The sequence below is a fragment of the Agelaius phoeniceus genome, chromosome 2, assembly GCF_051311805.1.
Source record: "Agelaius phoeniceus isolate bAgePho1 chromosome 2, bAgePho1.hap1, whole genome shotgun sequence".
Taxonomy (NCBI): domain Eukaryota; kingdom Metazoa; phylum Chordata; class Aves; order Passeriformes; family Icteridae; genus Agelaius; species Agelaius phoeniceus.
The window spans coordinates 101,176,883-101,193,985 of NC_135266.1; the positions used below are offsets into that span (position 1 = coordinate 101,176,883).

Genomic DNA, 17,103 nt, shown 5'->3' on the forward strand with positions numbered 1-17,103 from the left:
ATTTGAAGTTCTGTTTTGCTTTGTTCCTATACAAGTGATTGATATAGCATGAACCAGCTACTGAGGAGCACAAGAAAATAGCTATTCACTATGGATTACCACTATCTTAAAGGGATTTATTTAGACAAACATAACCACATGTGATGAAAATAACTGAAAAGTTTGTCTTGCCTAGTTCCAGTAATGCCCAAATTGGTTTTGGAAGTCCTGAAAATCAGTTTTGAAAGTGTGTTTTAAATAAACCAAGTATTTCTGCTATGGAAGAAAAATAATGTATACATTTTTATGTTAAGTTTATAACAAGGCTTTTAAAAGAAAACAGTTACAGGTATTCAACTGCATCAGACTTCAAAAGAAAAGAGATTACACATACAATACAAAAATACAAAAAAATATTTTTAGAACTTACAAACTCAAAAGTCTAAGTGGTCAGAGCTTTCCTAAAATAATAATAATAATAATAATAAAAAAATACATTTCAAGATGCACTTTCCTTTCTGCACTTGCAAGTTCAACTTTAGCAAGAAGACAGTTTTAGAGGCAGGATGAAAGCAACTAATGTATTGAATGCTACAACCATTTTCCAGCTGAAATTAATTTAGTGTTGACACTATCAGGTATTGGAGTTTAAAAAGAACCTTATGCTTATTTGGGGTATGGGAGGTACTGCTGGTGGGGCAGGTGGTGGTATTGCTGTTCATAATGTTCTATTTAACCAGTTCTGTTAATAAAATGTTTTTACAAATACACAATCTAAATTAGACTGAAATTTAGATGGCCATTACTAGCACTGAAATCCTTCAGCACTGTCCTGCAGTATGGAAGCTAAGAAATAAACTGACCAGATTCATGTCACTGCTGAAAATCACTGCAAATGGAAGACAGGCAGGAAAAGGTCAAGTTTTATTTCTGAAGCTGATACTTGTCAGGAACATCAGGACTGCAGCATTCTTCGACCTGATAGTGTCCACTGAGGTCATAGGCATCAAGGCATTTTGTCTTAAATGGCAAGACAGGGAAAGTGCATCTTAGATTTTTCATACTTAAGCAGTGAGTTACCGATTTTTGGTGTGGCTTTTATTCCTTCTAGGCATAGTAAAGAAAAATATTTCAATCAAAGGTGAAGCTTAATGTACATTAGCTTGTATTTTTGGTGGTGGCTTTTGTGTACCACTAGGAAATGCTAACAAGCACTACTCAAGGCTAATGATTTAAAAGGATCACACTGAAAATACTGATTTACCTTTGTAATGAATATTCTTTACAGACTGTATCTAATATACAGACAAGGCCCATTTCCTTAGGACAGAACAGGCCACTGAAGGTTACACACCCTACATGAAATTTTAAACAAAATCAGAGCTAAGTTACCAGAGCCACTCAGAGCAACATAATTCCTAGTTTGCAGAGACTTAACAAAAGGTGACTGCAGGGAGAAAAAAAATCCAAGTTCTTACTATTTCCTGTGTAAGATTATATTCAAAGTAATAGTCCAGTAACACCTCTAGTACAAGACAATGCTCACTCTCTTTAGCAGAATTCATGGAGTCAACTGCTTCTCCTGTTATGAAGAGGGAGCCAGAAGTGAGAATGCAAGAGCATTCAATTTTAACCTGATTAAAGAGACAGTAACCTTTTTCATCCACCTTATTTAATCACTGACAAAAAAAATTATCTTAAAAAGGTACCACTCCAATTTCTTTATTATCTGTAACCTTTTGAAACTAATCACATGAACTACAAAATTAGCAAATGCCTTGAAATCTGTATACAAAACATAAATTACCTCTAATTTCAAACTCATTTATTAGTGTACCACTCAAAGTCTTAAAAAAGTGGCTCCAAAGATAGTCTCATACCATTCTTAAAAAAGGAAACTGTTCCTTTAATGTTACACCCTCCCCTCCCCCCAAAACACCCAACTTGTAATCCACATCATTTAGTTATTTTCTTGGTCATGGACATTTCCAAGATGAGATTTTATATTTCGTTCCCATAGCTTCTGGTTGTCAGAAAATCCATGCTTTCCTTTATTGAATGAATTTGGTCCTGCTGAGGTTGGTGTATCCCTGTGAAAAGTAAAATAAGAGCAGTTGAGAAAGCCAGCTCAACTATAGTAGACTGCGCCATGTCACACTGAAAATGCCAATTTCAAGCCCAGTCTGCCCTCTACCACACAAATTTCCTTCTGTGACATCAGAGCCCTCACTATTAGCAACTGTAAGCTGGCCACAGAACTGATCTGTACATAGTATGTCAAAATACAGCAATGAGATGGGGCAAGAGAGGACGTGGCAATGGCAGTAATTGCTGCCAGCTTCGAAGATTAAGAAACTGAGGATCTAAATTTGTTACTGGAGAAAAAAGAAAAACCACTACACTAGAGAACTTTCAGAGTGACTGACTTTAAAAGCAGTCTATCATGATTAAAACCTCTGAAATACAAATTCTCAAAATTCATCCCTAATTTAAGTGACGCCTCCTCTGAAAAGATCCCTACTCATTTTAGGATTGGCCCCCTACCATCTCAAATCTGTGACAAGTAGAAGAATTACATGATTTATTATAAAGTAAAGAAGCAATTCTTTGTCTTTCTGAGAGATGATTAGATGATTCTTATCTTCAACTTGCACATGAGTTTAAAAATGTGATCAGACTACCTACTTCAAGGCAATTTATAAAAGGGAGAATAAGAAAATACAAGGTAGAGACAAACAGGAATTCCTACCTATTACTCTTCTATTTAATGCAGACTCAATTTCTTCCTCAAAAATGTAAATAAGATTCAAAGTTCAAATGCAAATGTAGTACTTTTAGCCTGCGGATGACAGGCTAAAATTCGGAAATCTTGTTTCTGGAGAAAAGCTTCTTTAACCTATTCTGCCTCCTTGTATTCTCAAGCCATCCTCAAGATCTGCCCTGAGCTGGGCAGGTGTTCCACACTGGCCCTTGTCCAAAGCAGAGCTCAAAGCTGCCCTACCTTCCGATGTTCTTCATGCGCATCTTGGCTTCGGGGGGCATCTCCTCGGGTTCGCTCTGCAGGGACAAAGGAGGTCAGAGCGGGGCTGGGCCCGCCTTGCACACTTCCAACGCCTGACAAGACAGATAAAGGCTGCACTACAGCCCTACAGGACAGCAAGGGACTCTGCACACAATGCAGGTCCTACACAGTTACAGAACAAAATACAAATTCCTTTGTTCAACTCCATGAAAGGAGGAGCAGTAATATGACAACAAAATATTTAGCAAACCAGAAGCACAACTTTTCTTTGCCTCCCCCGAATCAAGAGAAAGCAAGTATTAATTCAAATTATGCTGTGCATCTTATTTTCAGGGAGAAGTTATCAACATTTTAATGATTTCTTGAACCAACACAGAGCTATTGTGTGTTCTTAATCAGAGCCAAAAGAGATGCTTCGAGGTTGAAAACTCCTGACATTTATGTTAAGAACCATAAATAACCCACTCTCCCTGCCTACCACACCAATGATATTTTGTGCTCATCACTGGCTTATTACTCACATCTTCATCTTCGTTGAAAGCTGCTGCTACAGAAAGAGTTTTTGGAGCCAGGGTTGGAACAGGCTCTTTAGGCTTCTGGAAAAGACAAAATGCACAAGTAACATTAGTCTACTAATTCAAAAAAGCTACCCGTGGCTTTTTAAGTATTTTGGTAAAATTAAATCAAAGATCTTCACTGAAATGGGCAACCAGGGGAAAAGTTTTTGTCTGAATCAAGCACATAAAGGATTCTCTAATGACAAAGGAAAATGACTGCTCATTTATGTGTGATCACTCTGAGCAGCAAGCTGAGCTCTCTCATATTACAACTCCCCACATGCAGGTCTTAACTTTCTAGAACACTGCAGGGGTACTCAGCCACTGGGGCATGACACGAACAATTAAAACAGAACCTGAACAACTTGTGGTATTCAAAATTTTATTATGTCACTACTTCCATTATTCTTTTGGGATATTCTTATCCATCAATGTCAGAAAAAAAAGAATATGTTTATTTTCTTCTATTTTAACAATGTGACAGCTTTCTGGCTTAAAACAATTCAATGCTTTTAAACTACTATCAGTATCTAGCACACAGTCTGATTAATATAAGTTCCTTTAAAGAGTATTTATTTTATTTTTTTTTTTATTCCTCTATTTAAAGTGGAGGAAGCTGTCAAACTCACAACTGTTACATGTGCTACAACAGTGGTACCAAGAGTTACTTCAACACCACTGAGAAAAAAACAAGTAACTAGTATCAGATTGCTATGATAGTACTAAATCAATCATATACAGTGCTTTCTCCATTTTACTGGTAATTCTTTAATACACACTCCTAGAAGCTGGTACTGCAGCAGAGCCCTTATGCAACTGCCTACAGCTGTTCTTCACTGATACTGCACAACATAGAAATACCATGGCATTTTTAAAGCATCTGTGCCCAAGGAATGGGGAATGTACTAGGGGAGCAAAAATGACTGAAGAGAAACAGGTAAATTTCAGCACTGTCACCCACTAAGTTGAGTGAACCAGAAATCCTGAGCCAAATTTATTGCCACTTTGGACATGAGAAACTGAAGCATGCTAGAAGCCCAGAGAAGAAAGCCTTGTCCATTTTCCCAAAGTCTGAGTTGACCTGGCTGCATTTATACCTTAGAATGCTGTCAGCCCACATCTCCTTTCCATGTCAAAATAACAGAGCACCCTTTCAATCCTCTGCAGGTTTCTAAAATGCTGGCATTGCGGGTGCAAGCCTTTCACGATCACAGTTTGAATTTGGTGCAGACAGCTACTTACAACATATCCATCACAGTGACAGGTGGGAAATGTAAATGAACTGTATTAAACAGAGAGGCAGCCCCTGGCTTGTCCTTGGCCAAGCCAGGGGAGGACTACTCTGGAAGTACAGAGAGTCACCAGATGTCCATCTGAACAAGCACAAGGATACCTTGTGCTGGACAATCAAGGGGATCAGAATTCTTAGAAACCTATGTAACAAAGCCCCATCACTTGCATTTAACACAAATAAATCATACTGACCTTGCAAAGAACAGGCAAAGTCATGGAAATATGCTACAATTCCCCATGCTAAAATAAGATCTTTGGAGTGGAAGACAACCTATTAAGCCATCTAGATGCTTTCTTCTAGCTTTAAGCATCCTATGCAACGAAGCTCCCAGCACTCATTTCAAAGTAGCCTGAACAGCTTAACAAGTCTCCTCATTTCCCTCAGGAAATTACTGCAGACTTATCAAATCTCATTATAAAATTATTCTGCATGTTCAAAGATCTACAGTTCATTTCAATCAAGTCTTATGATTCCTGAGACTACTGACCTGTTATTAATCACCTTGAAGTACTTACACATGCACGACTAGCTGGCCCTGCAACGCCTGCTTAAGCTTTACCCAAGTTACCCTCAGGGGAATTCAAGGTTTCCTCTGCAAGGAAGCCTCCTCAAAGTACTTCCCTTTTCCCTCAGTTTCCCTAAAATTAAAAGCCCTCAGTAAACTTACATTTGCTCCCAGTTTGATGGATATTGCAGATGCCTTCTTTGTTGTCTGACTGCCTATGGAAAATCCAAACTTGGACATTTTGGCAGGAGCAGGCTTTGTGGTGAAGTCTTCAGCTTCTTCATTAGCTGCCCGTTTCTCTGCGCTGCGACTCGAACTTTCTCCTCCATTACTGGAAGAAACAGTCTTAGTTTTCACAGGTTTTTCTGCCTCTTCTTCAGGTCCTGGTGAAGTCGAAACAACTTACCAAGATGAGCTACTTTTACTGAGCAGATTGATGGGAGCAGCAACCTCAAAAAGCATTATACTTTGGGTGCAATAGGTAAGATGTTTTTAGTGACAGCAGTTTCCACCAATGTATATTTAGTGGACAGCAAAACACAAAGAGGAGAAGAAACTGAAAGCACTCCACTACTTGTAAAGAACTTCTTGTATGAGCCAGGAAAACAATCTTGAAGCACCATCTCTTTATTTAGTATGGAAGTCAAAGTTCATGTAGTAAATTAAATGTAGATGACTAAATCTTTTTAAGTTTTTTAAGTTGCCACAGATAAGCTTTCATAATTGGCATCCCAATTCCAAATCTAGAGTGGATAATCTAAGTTAAAATTAATTCTACTAAACTTCTACAAAATCATGTCCATGCCAGTCTCTAGGCTTGTCTGGCACAACTCTAAAATCATGGGAGTGACTACAGTGAGGCCGGCTGTCTCAATCATCTTTCAAGTCACTGCTTGTCCACATCTCATTTGTAATAAATCTGCCAAGCTCTGCTTGAGGAAGAAATCAGCACTAAAAAAGCATATATATAGATTTCATCTTTTCTGGTTCTGTATAGTCATGGAAAACACAGCAGCTGAACAGTGATCCACAGAGAAAAAACATTCAAGTAACACTTCCATTCCTATAAAATCAGCTTCTTCAGCTACACCAAGAGACAAAGGTGTCCTTGGAAAACTCACACTGAACAGAGTAAACGCTTCAGCAAAAAGACAATTCCCTGCCGCTGCAATAAGCAAACCACTGCAGCAGCAGAAGGGGGGAAAAACAAACACACATTAAGGAATGGCCAGGGAAGTGCTCACAGCAGCAGTTTAAAACAACTGGAGCTAGCACAAGTTCCTCATCACATCAAATGGAGAAGAGCACCTTCCATGCACAGCAAATTCCGACCATCAGGGGATAAAGCTCTTTGCACTGCTAATGCAAAAAGCTACTAGGTAAGATGAAGCAATGGGAGAGAAGAAAGTCTGAACTGGGGGTCAACAAGATTGTAGCTCTGAGAAAAAAAAAAAGAAGCAAACAACATCAGGAAAGAGAAAAACTAGGGACTCAATCTATATATATATATTCTCTGCTATTTCCCAAATCAGAAGCAGCAGAATATACCACTTCTACCCCACTCTTCCAGCTATCAATAAGTGATTGAAACCAAAATGGATTTATCATTCACCTTCAGAAATATGGCAGATCACCAAAAAATTGTAACTTTAATCAGTTTCACTGTATTAAAAAATGCTACTAGAAATTTGATCCAGAAAATATAAATATAAAAATGAAAAACAAAGGAGAAAGGAGAAACAATCAAAATTTACACAAGTGACCTTGGGTACTGGTACCTGTCTTAGCAGAGTTTACCAAACAGCACTCTGCAGAGACTGTGAGAGCATCCTTATAGTTAGTGCATAAAATCACATTGAACAATGCTCCAAAGTGCTGCCTCAGTACACTAGAGACTGATTCAAGGGTAGGTAGAAGATTCACTGGCCTTAAGAGCGCTGGAATTGTAGAGCTAAGTCTTTTTCATAATACACAAAATCCATAGCAGCCCAAAATTCAGGGCACAGGGAACCAGTGCCTAGACTAGTGCTAGCTTGAAGGTTATTACACTACTGCTTACACCTTACTTCTTTAAAGTGCAAATTCTCAAATACTGCTAAGCGCAAGATGAAGCTAATGCAATCTAACCACATCTGTTTTCTCACCAAACCCTAAAGAGCATCTCTCTCAGAATTAGCTCCAACCAGCACTGCATTCTGAGTGTTATTTCTACTGGGCTTGCCAAAGGATGGACACCAGACTGCTGACAGAAACACTCCTGCTTGATGAGAAAGCTGTAAGGGGCACAGGACAATTGGGGAAGGTGGGGAGGGAGCTGTTGTGCTGTTTGATTTCTGCAGGAAACAGAAATGCAGGCATATTAACCATTAAAGGTCTCTACCATTTCCCATGCCAGTCCATATACATATTCCAAGATCTCAAGGCTGCTTTATCCTTTCCTGGAGGTCATACTTCACCTCCAGAAAACACCAGCACTATTTCCAAAGCAGACTGGCTTGTGCCCTTTCCATGGATTGCAGACATAAGCTGTCCTCCTTCACAGCCAGGTTTTACTCATGTGAATCGACAAGCCACACGAGTGGACACCTTCCACAGCCCAGGTGGCTGAGGTGACAAGAGTGACAGTGCCATCTGCACAGCATTTCAGGATCGGCTGTCCCTGGGAACCACTGGGGCATGTGGGAACAAACCAGTCACAGCTAAATTAATTTTAAGATAAGCCCCAAAAGCTAAGAACTGCAAATTGCTTTCCAAAATCCTCAGGGAACACCTATTCTTCCTTAGGGCCAAGGTACCTCAATGCATTCAGATCATCTTTCAGCACACAAAACAGCACACAAGACAGTAATTCCTACTGTCTCTTGTAGGATGTGCTGATGCTGTGCAGCATTGTATTACTAATGCAAAAAAAACCAATACCACCACCAAAAAATAAAAACCAAAAAGTCACCAAAGCCCAAGAGAGAACCAAGAGTCAAGGAACTACCTAAAATCAATACTCTTCAAATGTCAGTGATTATGAGAAATAACATTCACTGTTGAGGCTATCCTGATTGGTTTACAAGCCTGATTTAATTTTTCAACAGATCTAAGAAGTGCCCTCTCCCTACAGATATATGAAAACAAAACAAAACACTAAAACCCAACTAAAACAAAAAAAAAGGAAATACACCAAGAAAGAAAAGCTTTATCGTTGCAAAGACACTGTCCTCTCAACTTTAAGGGAAGAAAGAAGAAAAATACAATTAAAGTTTTCGAACCAAATACTGCAGAAATTACAGGAATGTCCAGTCATAATACAAATACTATAGGACCAAACAGCAAACTTACAGATTGTTGCCAAGCAAAAAATCCCCAAATGCTTAAAACAGCAATTAAAGAATATTCACTAAGAGTGAATATTAATTTATAAAAAAGGTACCATAATTGTTGAAAATTAATCTTTAAGGCTCTATCTTCATCCCTGCAGACAGCAACAGTGGTATTTCTCTCAGAACACGGCGTTAAGTACTCCGTGTATTTTTACGAGAGAGAAATAGCGCATTTGCACGGACAAGGAGAAGCTGGTGTGTTTTTACAAAAGCGCCGGTAGAGCTGAGCACAGCAGGCGCGACTGGCCTCTCCCCCAGCGCAGTCCCCTCAGGCCCAGGCCACCCACTCTCCCCGCAGGGCCGGGCACCGCACGGCCCGGCCCGGGCAACTCACGGCCGGGTGAGGCACACCTGGACCGCCCCACCCCCGCTGGACCAGCCCAGAGCCCGTTCCCACCCCACAGCTCCGCGGCGAGAGGCGCTACATGTTCACCTCCTGCGGGCTGCGGCCGCTTCGCCTTCTCCCCCTCGGCTCTGCCGTCCGCCATTTTCCCCCGCCTCCTGCGCCGCCTCACGCGCCGCGCACGCGCGCCGCTCGGGCCCGCCCCCGCGAGGCCCCGCTCGCGGTCAGGCCGGCCCCGCCCCTGCGGCGCGCGGGGATGGCGCGGCGGGAACCGCGGGAGCGCGCTGGGGGCAGCGGGAGCGCGCCGAGCGGCGCCCATCTGAATGATGCTCGTCCGGAGCCGCCGCGCACGTGGGCACGGCTTCCATTCCCTCCCCCGGGGAAAGCGGGGGGATCACAGCCACCCCGCCGGCACTGCCGGCATCGCACCCTGAGCCTCTGCGTCTCGGGGGTGCGAAGGAAGCGCGTCCGCTGCCGCGCCCTCCTCAGTGCGCGTGGTTTAACGCTACCTCCCGTGATTCACAAATAGCATTGCCTCACTGCCTCCTCGGTGGGTATAAATAGCTAAAGTGAGTGGAGGTGGTGCGCCAAGAAGGATCCGGTGGTGCCAAGCAATGGGACAAGAGGCAACGGGCAGAAACTGATGCACAGACGTTCCACCTGAACATGAGGAAGAAATTCTTACCTGCGCAGTGACCGAGCGCTGGGCAGGTTGCCCAGAGGGGGTATGGAGTCTCCCTTACTGGAGATATTCAGGAGTCATTCAGATGCAACCCTGTGCCACGTGCTCTGGGATGACCCTGCTTGGTTCGGGAAGTTGGACCAGATGACCACTGTGGCCCTTTCCAACCTACCCAGTCTGTGATTCTGTGACACAGAGTTCCAGTGAGCAGTGACACCACCTCCCCCACGCCAGTGTGCAAGCCAGAGGCTGTGTGTAAGGAGGAAGAACAAATGACAAGAAGGGACATGGTACTCAGCCCATGGCAGGGGTTGGATCTAGATGAGGCCCCTTCCATCCAGAAGCCCAAACCATTCCACAGTTCTATGGCACGCAGCAGCACGTAGCTCCATTGTTGTCTTCCCCCCCTGAGGAAAGAGAGTCTGCCTGAGCGAGGCACACACACTCACACAGCCAGTCCTTGCACTTCAGGCCTTCCCAGGCAGCTGAAGGCAGCTCTCAAGCATCACCTGGAACACCACCCTCGGGTGAAGCTTTGTGTACTCCCCAACCACACACAGCTGAAAGGAACCAGGTCTTCCCCTGTGCCAGAGGTGATCCATGCCTGCAGGCCCCTGCCCCTCACAACAGGCAGTGAAGGGCAGTGTTGGGGTAGTGAATCTTCCAATCCCCACCTTAGAACAGCATGTAGGAGGAGGTCACCAGGGAGTGGGTGACCACCAACTCATCATCTGCCATCACTGACTTTAAGCATCCCTCACAAAGAAAGCCCTCCTCATCTCACAGACAGCAGACCTGTATTTAGCTGCCCATGGCAGCTCTGCAGCCTGAACACAGACTTCCAGAGAGACACCAATGTATTTTGAGCTGTAAGAAATATTAAAAGGCTCTCTGCTCCTCTAAGTATTTACTAATAGGACAGTTTACCAACTCAGAAGTTCCAGCACTTTGGGAAATCTACATTACATGGCCTGAAAACACAGGCACTCTGGGTTAAAAGTCTTACCCAAAAGTAGGTAAGATTTTTTTTTTCAGCACAGTCAAGAAATTTGCCTGATTCCTTCCAAACAGGGACTTTATTTGTGCCAGATAGAACATCCAGAAATAAACTGTGCAGTTCCCCAAACTCACGCAAGGTTTTAACCATTTAGTTCAGCTATCAAAGTCAATTCATTTGCACACAAGAGGATTCAGGAAGTAATGGGAGAGGTGTCTTCTACTTCATCTTAGTGATCTTACAGAATAAAAGGCTGTAGACAGCCTCCAAAGCAGTGAGCTCTGAAGACCTTTGCATTCAGTAACAATCACCCTTGCCCAAGCACAGTTCAATGGAACAGACTGATAGTCTTCATGTAGAGTTATATTTTTTTACAACAGATTATCTCATTTCTCTTACATAATTTCAATAATGTGTGAATAAATTTAAACAGCTGGACTACTTAAGTAATTAAAAAAACCCAACTCTTAATGATGGTAATTTCAAACATAAGCAACAAAACATGTTCTGAGATTAAAAGCTGAACAGAGCACCAAGAAGTCAGCACAGTTTGTGTGTAAAAAATTCATTTTCCTCCCCATCACTCTACTTTTGCTTTAGTTTATACCTCTTGGGGTAGTTTTTGGCAAATTGCTTTTCTACTTTTTCCCGTCCCTTTCCAAGTTTGAGTGTGCTGATCAGGTCTAATGTTTTTTTCAATTCCTTTACAGGCTTGTTTACAAAGTCACAGTATTTCCTTTTTGGAACAAATTCCAGAGCCTTCTTCCAGTCAGCTGTATCTTTCAAGGTTAATAAAATATGCATCATTTGATCCAGTGTGAGATTTTTGGCACCAGTACTCCACAGCAAATACTTATCCAGTGGAAGGGCTGCAGTCTCCAGCCCCAATCGCTTTGCCCGTGCTAAAGAGACTCCTCTTTTTATGCTCTTGTCAACCATTGACCCAACAATATAGATCTTATCGTGATCAAATGCTTTCATTACTTTGGGAGAATCGGCTGTCAGATAGATGAGCTTATCCTTTGGAAAGATTTCTGTGTAGCACTGGTCTGTCACTGTGATAAGCAGTTTGTCCCACGCCTCTCTATAATTCTTGATAAATTCCCTGTGATAGAGGCTATCATCTTTGAAGTTACAGAAGTGGATGTGGAATGGATCCACAGATCTCCGATTGCTGCTTTCACTCATTACTATCTGTCTCACTGTGTTTGAGACTTCTCGGACAGACATCTCTTTTTCATAAGACATGTCAAATACTAGAGGCTGGCCAAAGATCATGGACTGAGCAGCCCTCCAATTGTATGCTTTGTCCATAGTGCGGGACCATAAACATACAAATGGACTCTTTTTGGTCTCGTCTGTTTTTGAATCTTGATCTTGTGCTTCCAGCCTCCTTTCTCTTTTCTCATCCATCTTTCTCTTGTCATTTTTCTTGTAAAGTTCTTTGAGATGCAAATATTTTAAATACTTCTTTTTGGCTGACTTAGAAGGACACTCCATAAAGGTTTTTAGCTGTTCTTCACTCATATTTTCTGGAACTGCTCTGCCAGCTAGCCTCCACATCTCCAAAGTCTCACGTGCAGCAGCCAAACTGGAAAGCTCCTTTTGCTCTGAGACCATCTCACTGACCTCTTCTTGCAACCCGGATTTCATTACCTTCTTCCACTCATCTAAATCCAGTTTTTCTGAGGGTTCACATGACTTGTCCTGCTTCAGACAAAGTGATAAACTCAGAGTTCTACTGAGCAGAAACAAATCCTTTTTCATCCCATGTTGTGTGGCAAATGGAAGGACAGAACCTCTCACAATTCTTCTCAGAAGCATATTAGCAGACCGCATACTTAGGCATGTGCTGTGTTGCAGCACTTATCTGCAAAACTCCAATAAGAGGGGGAAAAAACTTGTCAGAAATCACAAAGAACACACATACAGATTTTTATCCTTAGTAACACTGACAGACAATAGGTTACTTCTTGAAGGATGCTAGAAATTCCTCCTTCTACTATGAATTTTTTACTGCTTCCTAAATAAAAACAGCTTAAACCAGCTATACTTACTGCAATTTAAAATGCAGTCAAACAACCTTCAAGAACTGTCCAAAGAACTGTCCAAGATCTCTTCAAGTTATCTGTATCATATGATGAGCCTTCACAACCAAAGTCAGTGAAATGCTGCATGCAAACCAGAAGTATTTTTATATAATTTATCTATCCTGTGAAAATAGAAAGAAGAGTGGGAAGAATAACAATTAGTACAAGAAAAGACCATCTTTTTTCTTTTTGCTAAATTGTCTGTGAAGTTGGCATAGGCAGATGAAGCTGAGGACATAAATCCCCCCAGTCTCATTAATTTTATCTACATTTGTATTTAAATATGAAAGGTCTGCAGAAAGAAAAACACACCCAAGAACATTTAATAGTTTCCTTGGCCTACGCACACTACTGAACTAAGCATCAGTGGAGTTTCAGTCCTTGAGGAAACATGATTTGGACAAAACCAGAATTAATTCCAAATTAAAAAAAAAAAAGAATTCATAATCTTCCTAATAAACTGAAAATAATGTGATATACAGAACAAGAAGTTAGATCTAATATTGGGTTTGTAAACATGTACGTCAGAGATTTGTAAACATGTGCCTCAGATAAGAGGCACAGAAGGAGCAGTGCATTATTTAGAAAAGTTATATAACCTGGCATGTGTTTTACTACACAGTAATTGATCAAATTGGTGGCTGACCTCTCATGTTCTGCCATCTTTAAGATAAAAGAAACAAGAACAACCAAGCAACCTTACAATGTGAAAATTTGTAAGTGCTACAATGGAAGCACAATTATTACTTTTGCCAGTAATTAAATCCTTCAATGTAAAATTGAAGGATTTAACTACTGGCAAAAGTAATACTCAAAGAAGCATGGAGAAATCAAGCGATCAGTTCTTCAATTAACTTACATTACTGGAGCTCCATTTAAGTCAATACTGAGCACCAGACTTACACCATCAGAATACTTGATGACAGCTTTTGATAGAGCCAAGCTACCTTGCAGTGTGTCATTCAAGCTAACACCATTACTGCAAGAATCCATCTAAGGCTCTTTGAAGAATTTGTAGCACTGAAAGTATTTTTCTTTTTTTCAATAACAGAAAGGCTCTCCTTCAGAGATATTTCAGAGACTGAACAACTTGCCTTACTTCCCCAGCCTAGCTGCCCACTCAGAATCACAGATTGAGTAAGGTTGGAAGGGGCCAAAATGGATCTGGTCCATTTTGGACCAACTCCTCTGCTCAAGCAGGGCCATCCCAGAGCACATGGAACAGGGTTGCGTCTACACACATCTGGTATATCTCCACTAAGGGAGACTCCACAACCCTTCTGGGCAACCTGTTCAGAGCACAACCGCCTGCACAGTAAAGAAATTGCTCCTCACGTTCAGGTAGAACTTCTGTGCCTCATAATCTGCCCATTGCTTCTTGTCCCATAGCTTGGCACCACGGGCAAGAGCCTGGATCCATACTCTCGGCACTCCCTTTAGACACTCACCGATGAAGCCGGCTGCAGGGGAGCAGCACTGCACGTGTTTAACAACTTTTAAACCAGCCCACGAGCACCCGAGCCGCTGAGCGCAGGCCCCCACCGCACAGCCCCGCGCTGTGCCCCCCAGCCCTCCCGGGACACCACTCCCCGGAGAAGCACCTGTCGGACTCCGGCCGCGCTCCCGCCCAACGGGGCTCGGTCAGGGCAGGGCCGGGCCGGGTGGACCCCGAGCTCACCGCCGGCCCCGGCCGCGCCGCCACCGCCGCTCACCTCGCGGAGCCGCTGCGCCTGCGCGGGGCGGGCCCGCGGTGCTCCCCTCGGCTGTCCCCGGCGCTCCGCGGCTGCAGCGCCACGTTCCGGGCTGTCTGCGCCCCCACGGCAGGAGCTGCGGCGGGCGGTGATCCGAACTCTCCCGTATTCCACTCCCGGAGAGCCCCCGGGCACTGAGGGGGCTGCTGGTGGGTGCTGCCGCCGCCCCTGGTGCGGGACAGGGTCTGTCCCCGCCGCCGCGCTGGGCTGGGGCGTGAGGCGGTCGGCTGGGGCCGAGGGGTTTGTCAGCCCGGCCTGTTGATCTGTGATCTCTCTCTTGCTCTCTTCTCTCCCCTCCCCGCTTTTTTTCCTTTAAAAAAATGTAATAGAGAAGTTTTGCTTCTTTTTGGCCTGCAGGTTGCTGTTGTTTGATGGTGCGTTGTTTTGTTGTTTTTTCCCCTAACTGTAAGGCTGGGATTTTAGTGGAGACCGTGATCTGTCGCAATGAGTTTTCTGCTGCCCAAACTGACCTGTAAGAGGGAAGTGGATCAGGCAATTAAAAGCGTCGCTGAGAAGGTTTTAGTTCTCCGTTTTGGAAGAGATAATGATGCTGTTTGTCTGCAGCTCGATGATATTGTAAGATTTTTTTTTCCTTTTTTTTTTTTTAACGGACTGTACAAGTGTATTTGTACATAGAAGAGAATACTTTTGCTAAGAAAGGCACTCATGGAAAGTTTGGTGACCAATATAGAATGAAATTACACAATATTTATAAAAAGGTTTGAAAAGTAAGCATCTCTGTTACTACTGTAGTGGCTGAACAAAGTGTATGAGGTAGACAAATGTGATATTCTATACCTGCTTAAGCTGGTAACACATAAGAGAAACAAGCTTTATAAAGCTTGCCGCCCTCTTGTTCTCATTTCTCAGTCTATTTGTCATCTGCCTTTCTCACTCTTTGCAGCTTGCAAAAACAGCTCATGACCTAAGTAAAATGGCAGTCATTTACTTGGTGGATGTGAACAATGTCCCAGTGTACACCCAGTATTTTGACATCAGTTATATTCCATCTACTGTATTTTTCTTCAATGGACAGCACATGAAGGTTGATTATGGGTAAGTCATCCTACCATTGTCTATTATGTCTGTAAGAATTATCAGTCTTTTTCTATGTTATCATGTCTGGGGAAGGTAACATTTGAAAACTATAATGTTGTTACCAGCATCTGCTTTGAGAATTCTGTAGGAAGCCAGAAGGATGTAAATAGGGAAGTAATTTGAAATATGCCCTGATGCAATAAGTAGGTGAAATATATCTGACTCTGCAAAAAATAGTAAGAAATTATTAAAATCTTAGACATAACACTATACCTGTTTGACCTTTGGAGGTCACAGCATATTCCTGACTTGGTTATGCAATTACAAAGTTAGTTCATTCTTTCAGAATGACCAGATCAGAACTCCTTATCTCATTTGGGCATATTTTCACATTTTTAGGTGGTTTTTCTCTGAATACTTTAATGTTACAATTCTACCTTTGTCTTATGCTTATATTTAGGTCTCCAGATCACACCAAATTTGTGGGAAGCTTCAAAACAAAGCAAGACTTTATAGATCTGATTGAAGTGATCTACCGTGGAGCAATGCGGGGAAAGCTCATTGTCAGAAGTCCTATTGATCCCAATAACATTCCTAAATATGACCTTCTCTACCAAGGAATTTAATGAGTTAATCTGAGAAAATAATTACACAAATGGATGATGTTGTAGACCCCTTTTTCCTTTGAGCATTTTTGGCCTCCTCTGACATTGTGGGACAGTTTGAACATTTATCCTGAAGGATCATATTGGTCTCCTTCTGAAGACAGATATTCTGTCACCTCATGCTTCTCTCATAAATAAAGCTACATTTTCATGCACAGAGTTCTTTGAGTTGTGTGCTGACAGCCCTTAGAAAACAGGCAGGCTGTGTGCATCCTCAGCTGTGGCATTTCCAGTGCAATCTTCTTCAGGGAACCAAGGCACGCTGGTAGTTGTCTGTTTAGTACCATTTTCATTCAGATGTATTAACAGCAAACGTGACATTAATAAAAAAAGCTGTGCTTGCTCTCAAGAACATTCAATTGAATGTGCCTTTCCTATGAAGAATGTTACTTTTTACCCATTGCTGCATAACAGGACAGAAGTTTTTTCTGAGAGATGATGACTGAAATGGATATAAACACAAAGGCAAGTTGATGCTCTCTTCTCTCTGATACCCATTATTACTGTTCAACAGCTTTTTTGACTGAGATTGGAATGTTCTACACTTGGAGGAGAAGGTTTTGTCATCTTTCAAAGGATCCTTTTTTGTGGCCATTGAACACTTGATTCCCATGGGTTTGAACTGGAAATTAAGAAGAATTCTTTTGTTTATATTCACTTTAAAGAGTATTTGACCTTCTGCTTGTACACATTGCAAGCCTTGAGTATGTAAATTTAAAAACTGTATTTCCCACCTCTGTCTAAAGTTAAACAGCTGAGAGGAAGCAGCAGTCTCATTCCTTTGCATCAGTTTGGTCACTGCAGGTTGC

The 17,103-nt window shown here is 42.2% G+C and overlaps 3 protein-coding genes across 7 annotated transcripts in view; 1 reads left to right on the plus strand and 2 right to left on the minus strand.

Moving 5' to 3' along the window:
* Positions 1-258: 258 nt before the first annotated feature.
* On the minus strand, positions 259-9,314 carry PCNP (PEST proteolytic signal containing nuclear protein). 2 transcript variants are annotated; one of them, XM_054627899.2, is made up of 5 exons: positions 9,162-9,314; positions 5,520-5,740; positions 3,523-3,597; positions 2,981-3,036; positions 259-2,069 (listed from the first exon to the last, which is right to left on the minus strand). In XM_054627899.2, exons 1-5 carry the CDS (start codon positions 9,214-9,216, stop codon positions 1,940-1,942), a joined length of 537 nt encoding a protein of 178 aa, XP_054483874.1. In that variant the 5' UTR covers positions 9,217-9,314; the 3' UTR covers positions 259-1,939. The 2 variants fall into 2 exon arrangements, with proteins under 2 accessions (XP_054483874.1, XP_054483877.1); XM_054627902.2 differs by lacking the exon at positions 9,162-9,314 and adding an exon at positions 5,764-6,755 and having other exon boundaries at positions 5,520-5,688.
* A 1,496-nt stretch (positions 9,315-10,810) lies between these two features.
* TRMT10C (tRNA methyltransferase 10C, mitochondrial RNase P subunit) overlaps positions 10,811-17,103 on the minus strand; it is an 83,689-nt gene continuing 77,396 nt past the window's right edge. The window contains exons 1-3 of one of the 4 annotated variants that reach the window (XM_054627897.2): positions 14,553-14,612; positions 12,808-12,962; positions 10,811-12,628 (exon numbers count right to left, since the gene is read on the minus strand). In XM_054627897.2, coding sequence (XP_054483872.2) covers positions 11,336-12,589 — 1,254 coding nt within the window. In that variant the 5' untranslated portion in view covers positions 12,590-12,628; positions 12,808-12,962; positions 14,553-14,612 and the 3' untranslated portion in view covers positions 10,811-11,335. Of the gene's footprint in view, positions 12,629-12,807; positions 12,963-14,288; positions 14,411-14,441; positions 14,613-17,103 lie in introns of those variants that run through there. The other 3 variants (XM_054627895.2, XM_054627896.2, XM_077174413.1) reach the window with 3 other exon arrangements.
* On the plus strand, positions 14,608-16,646 carry TXNL4B (thioredoxin like 4B). Its single transcript, XM_054627904.2, has 4 exons — positions 14,608-14,740; positions 15,002-15,167; positions 15,496-15,647; positions 16,090-16,646. The coding sequence occupies exons 2-4, from the start codon at positions 15,036-15,038 to the stop codon at positions 16,253-16,255; spliced, it is 450 nt and encodes a 149-aa protein (XP_054483879.1). The 5' UTR covers positions 14,608-14,740; positions 15,002-15,035; the 3' UTR covers positions 16,256-16,646.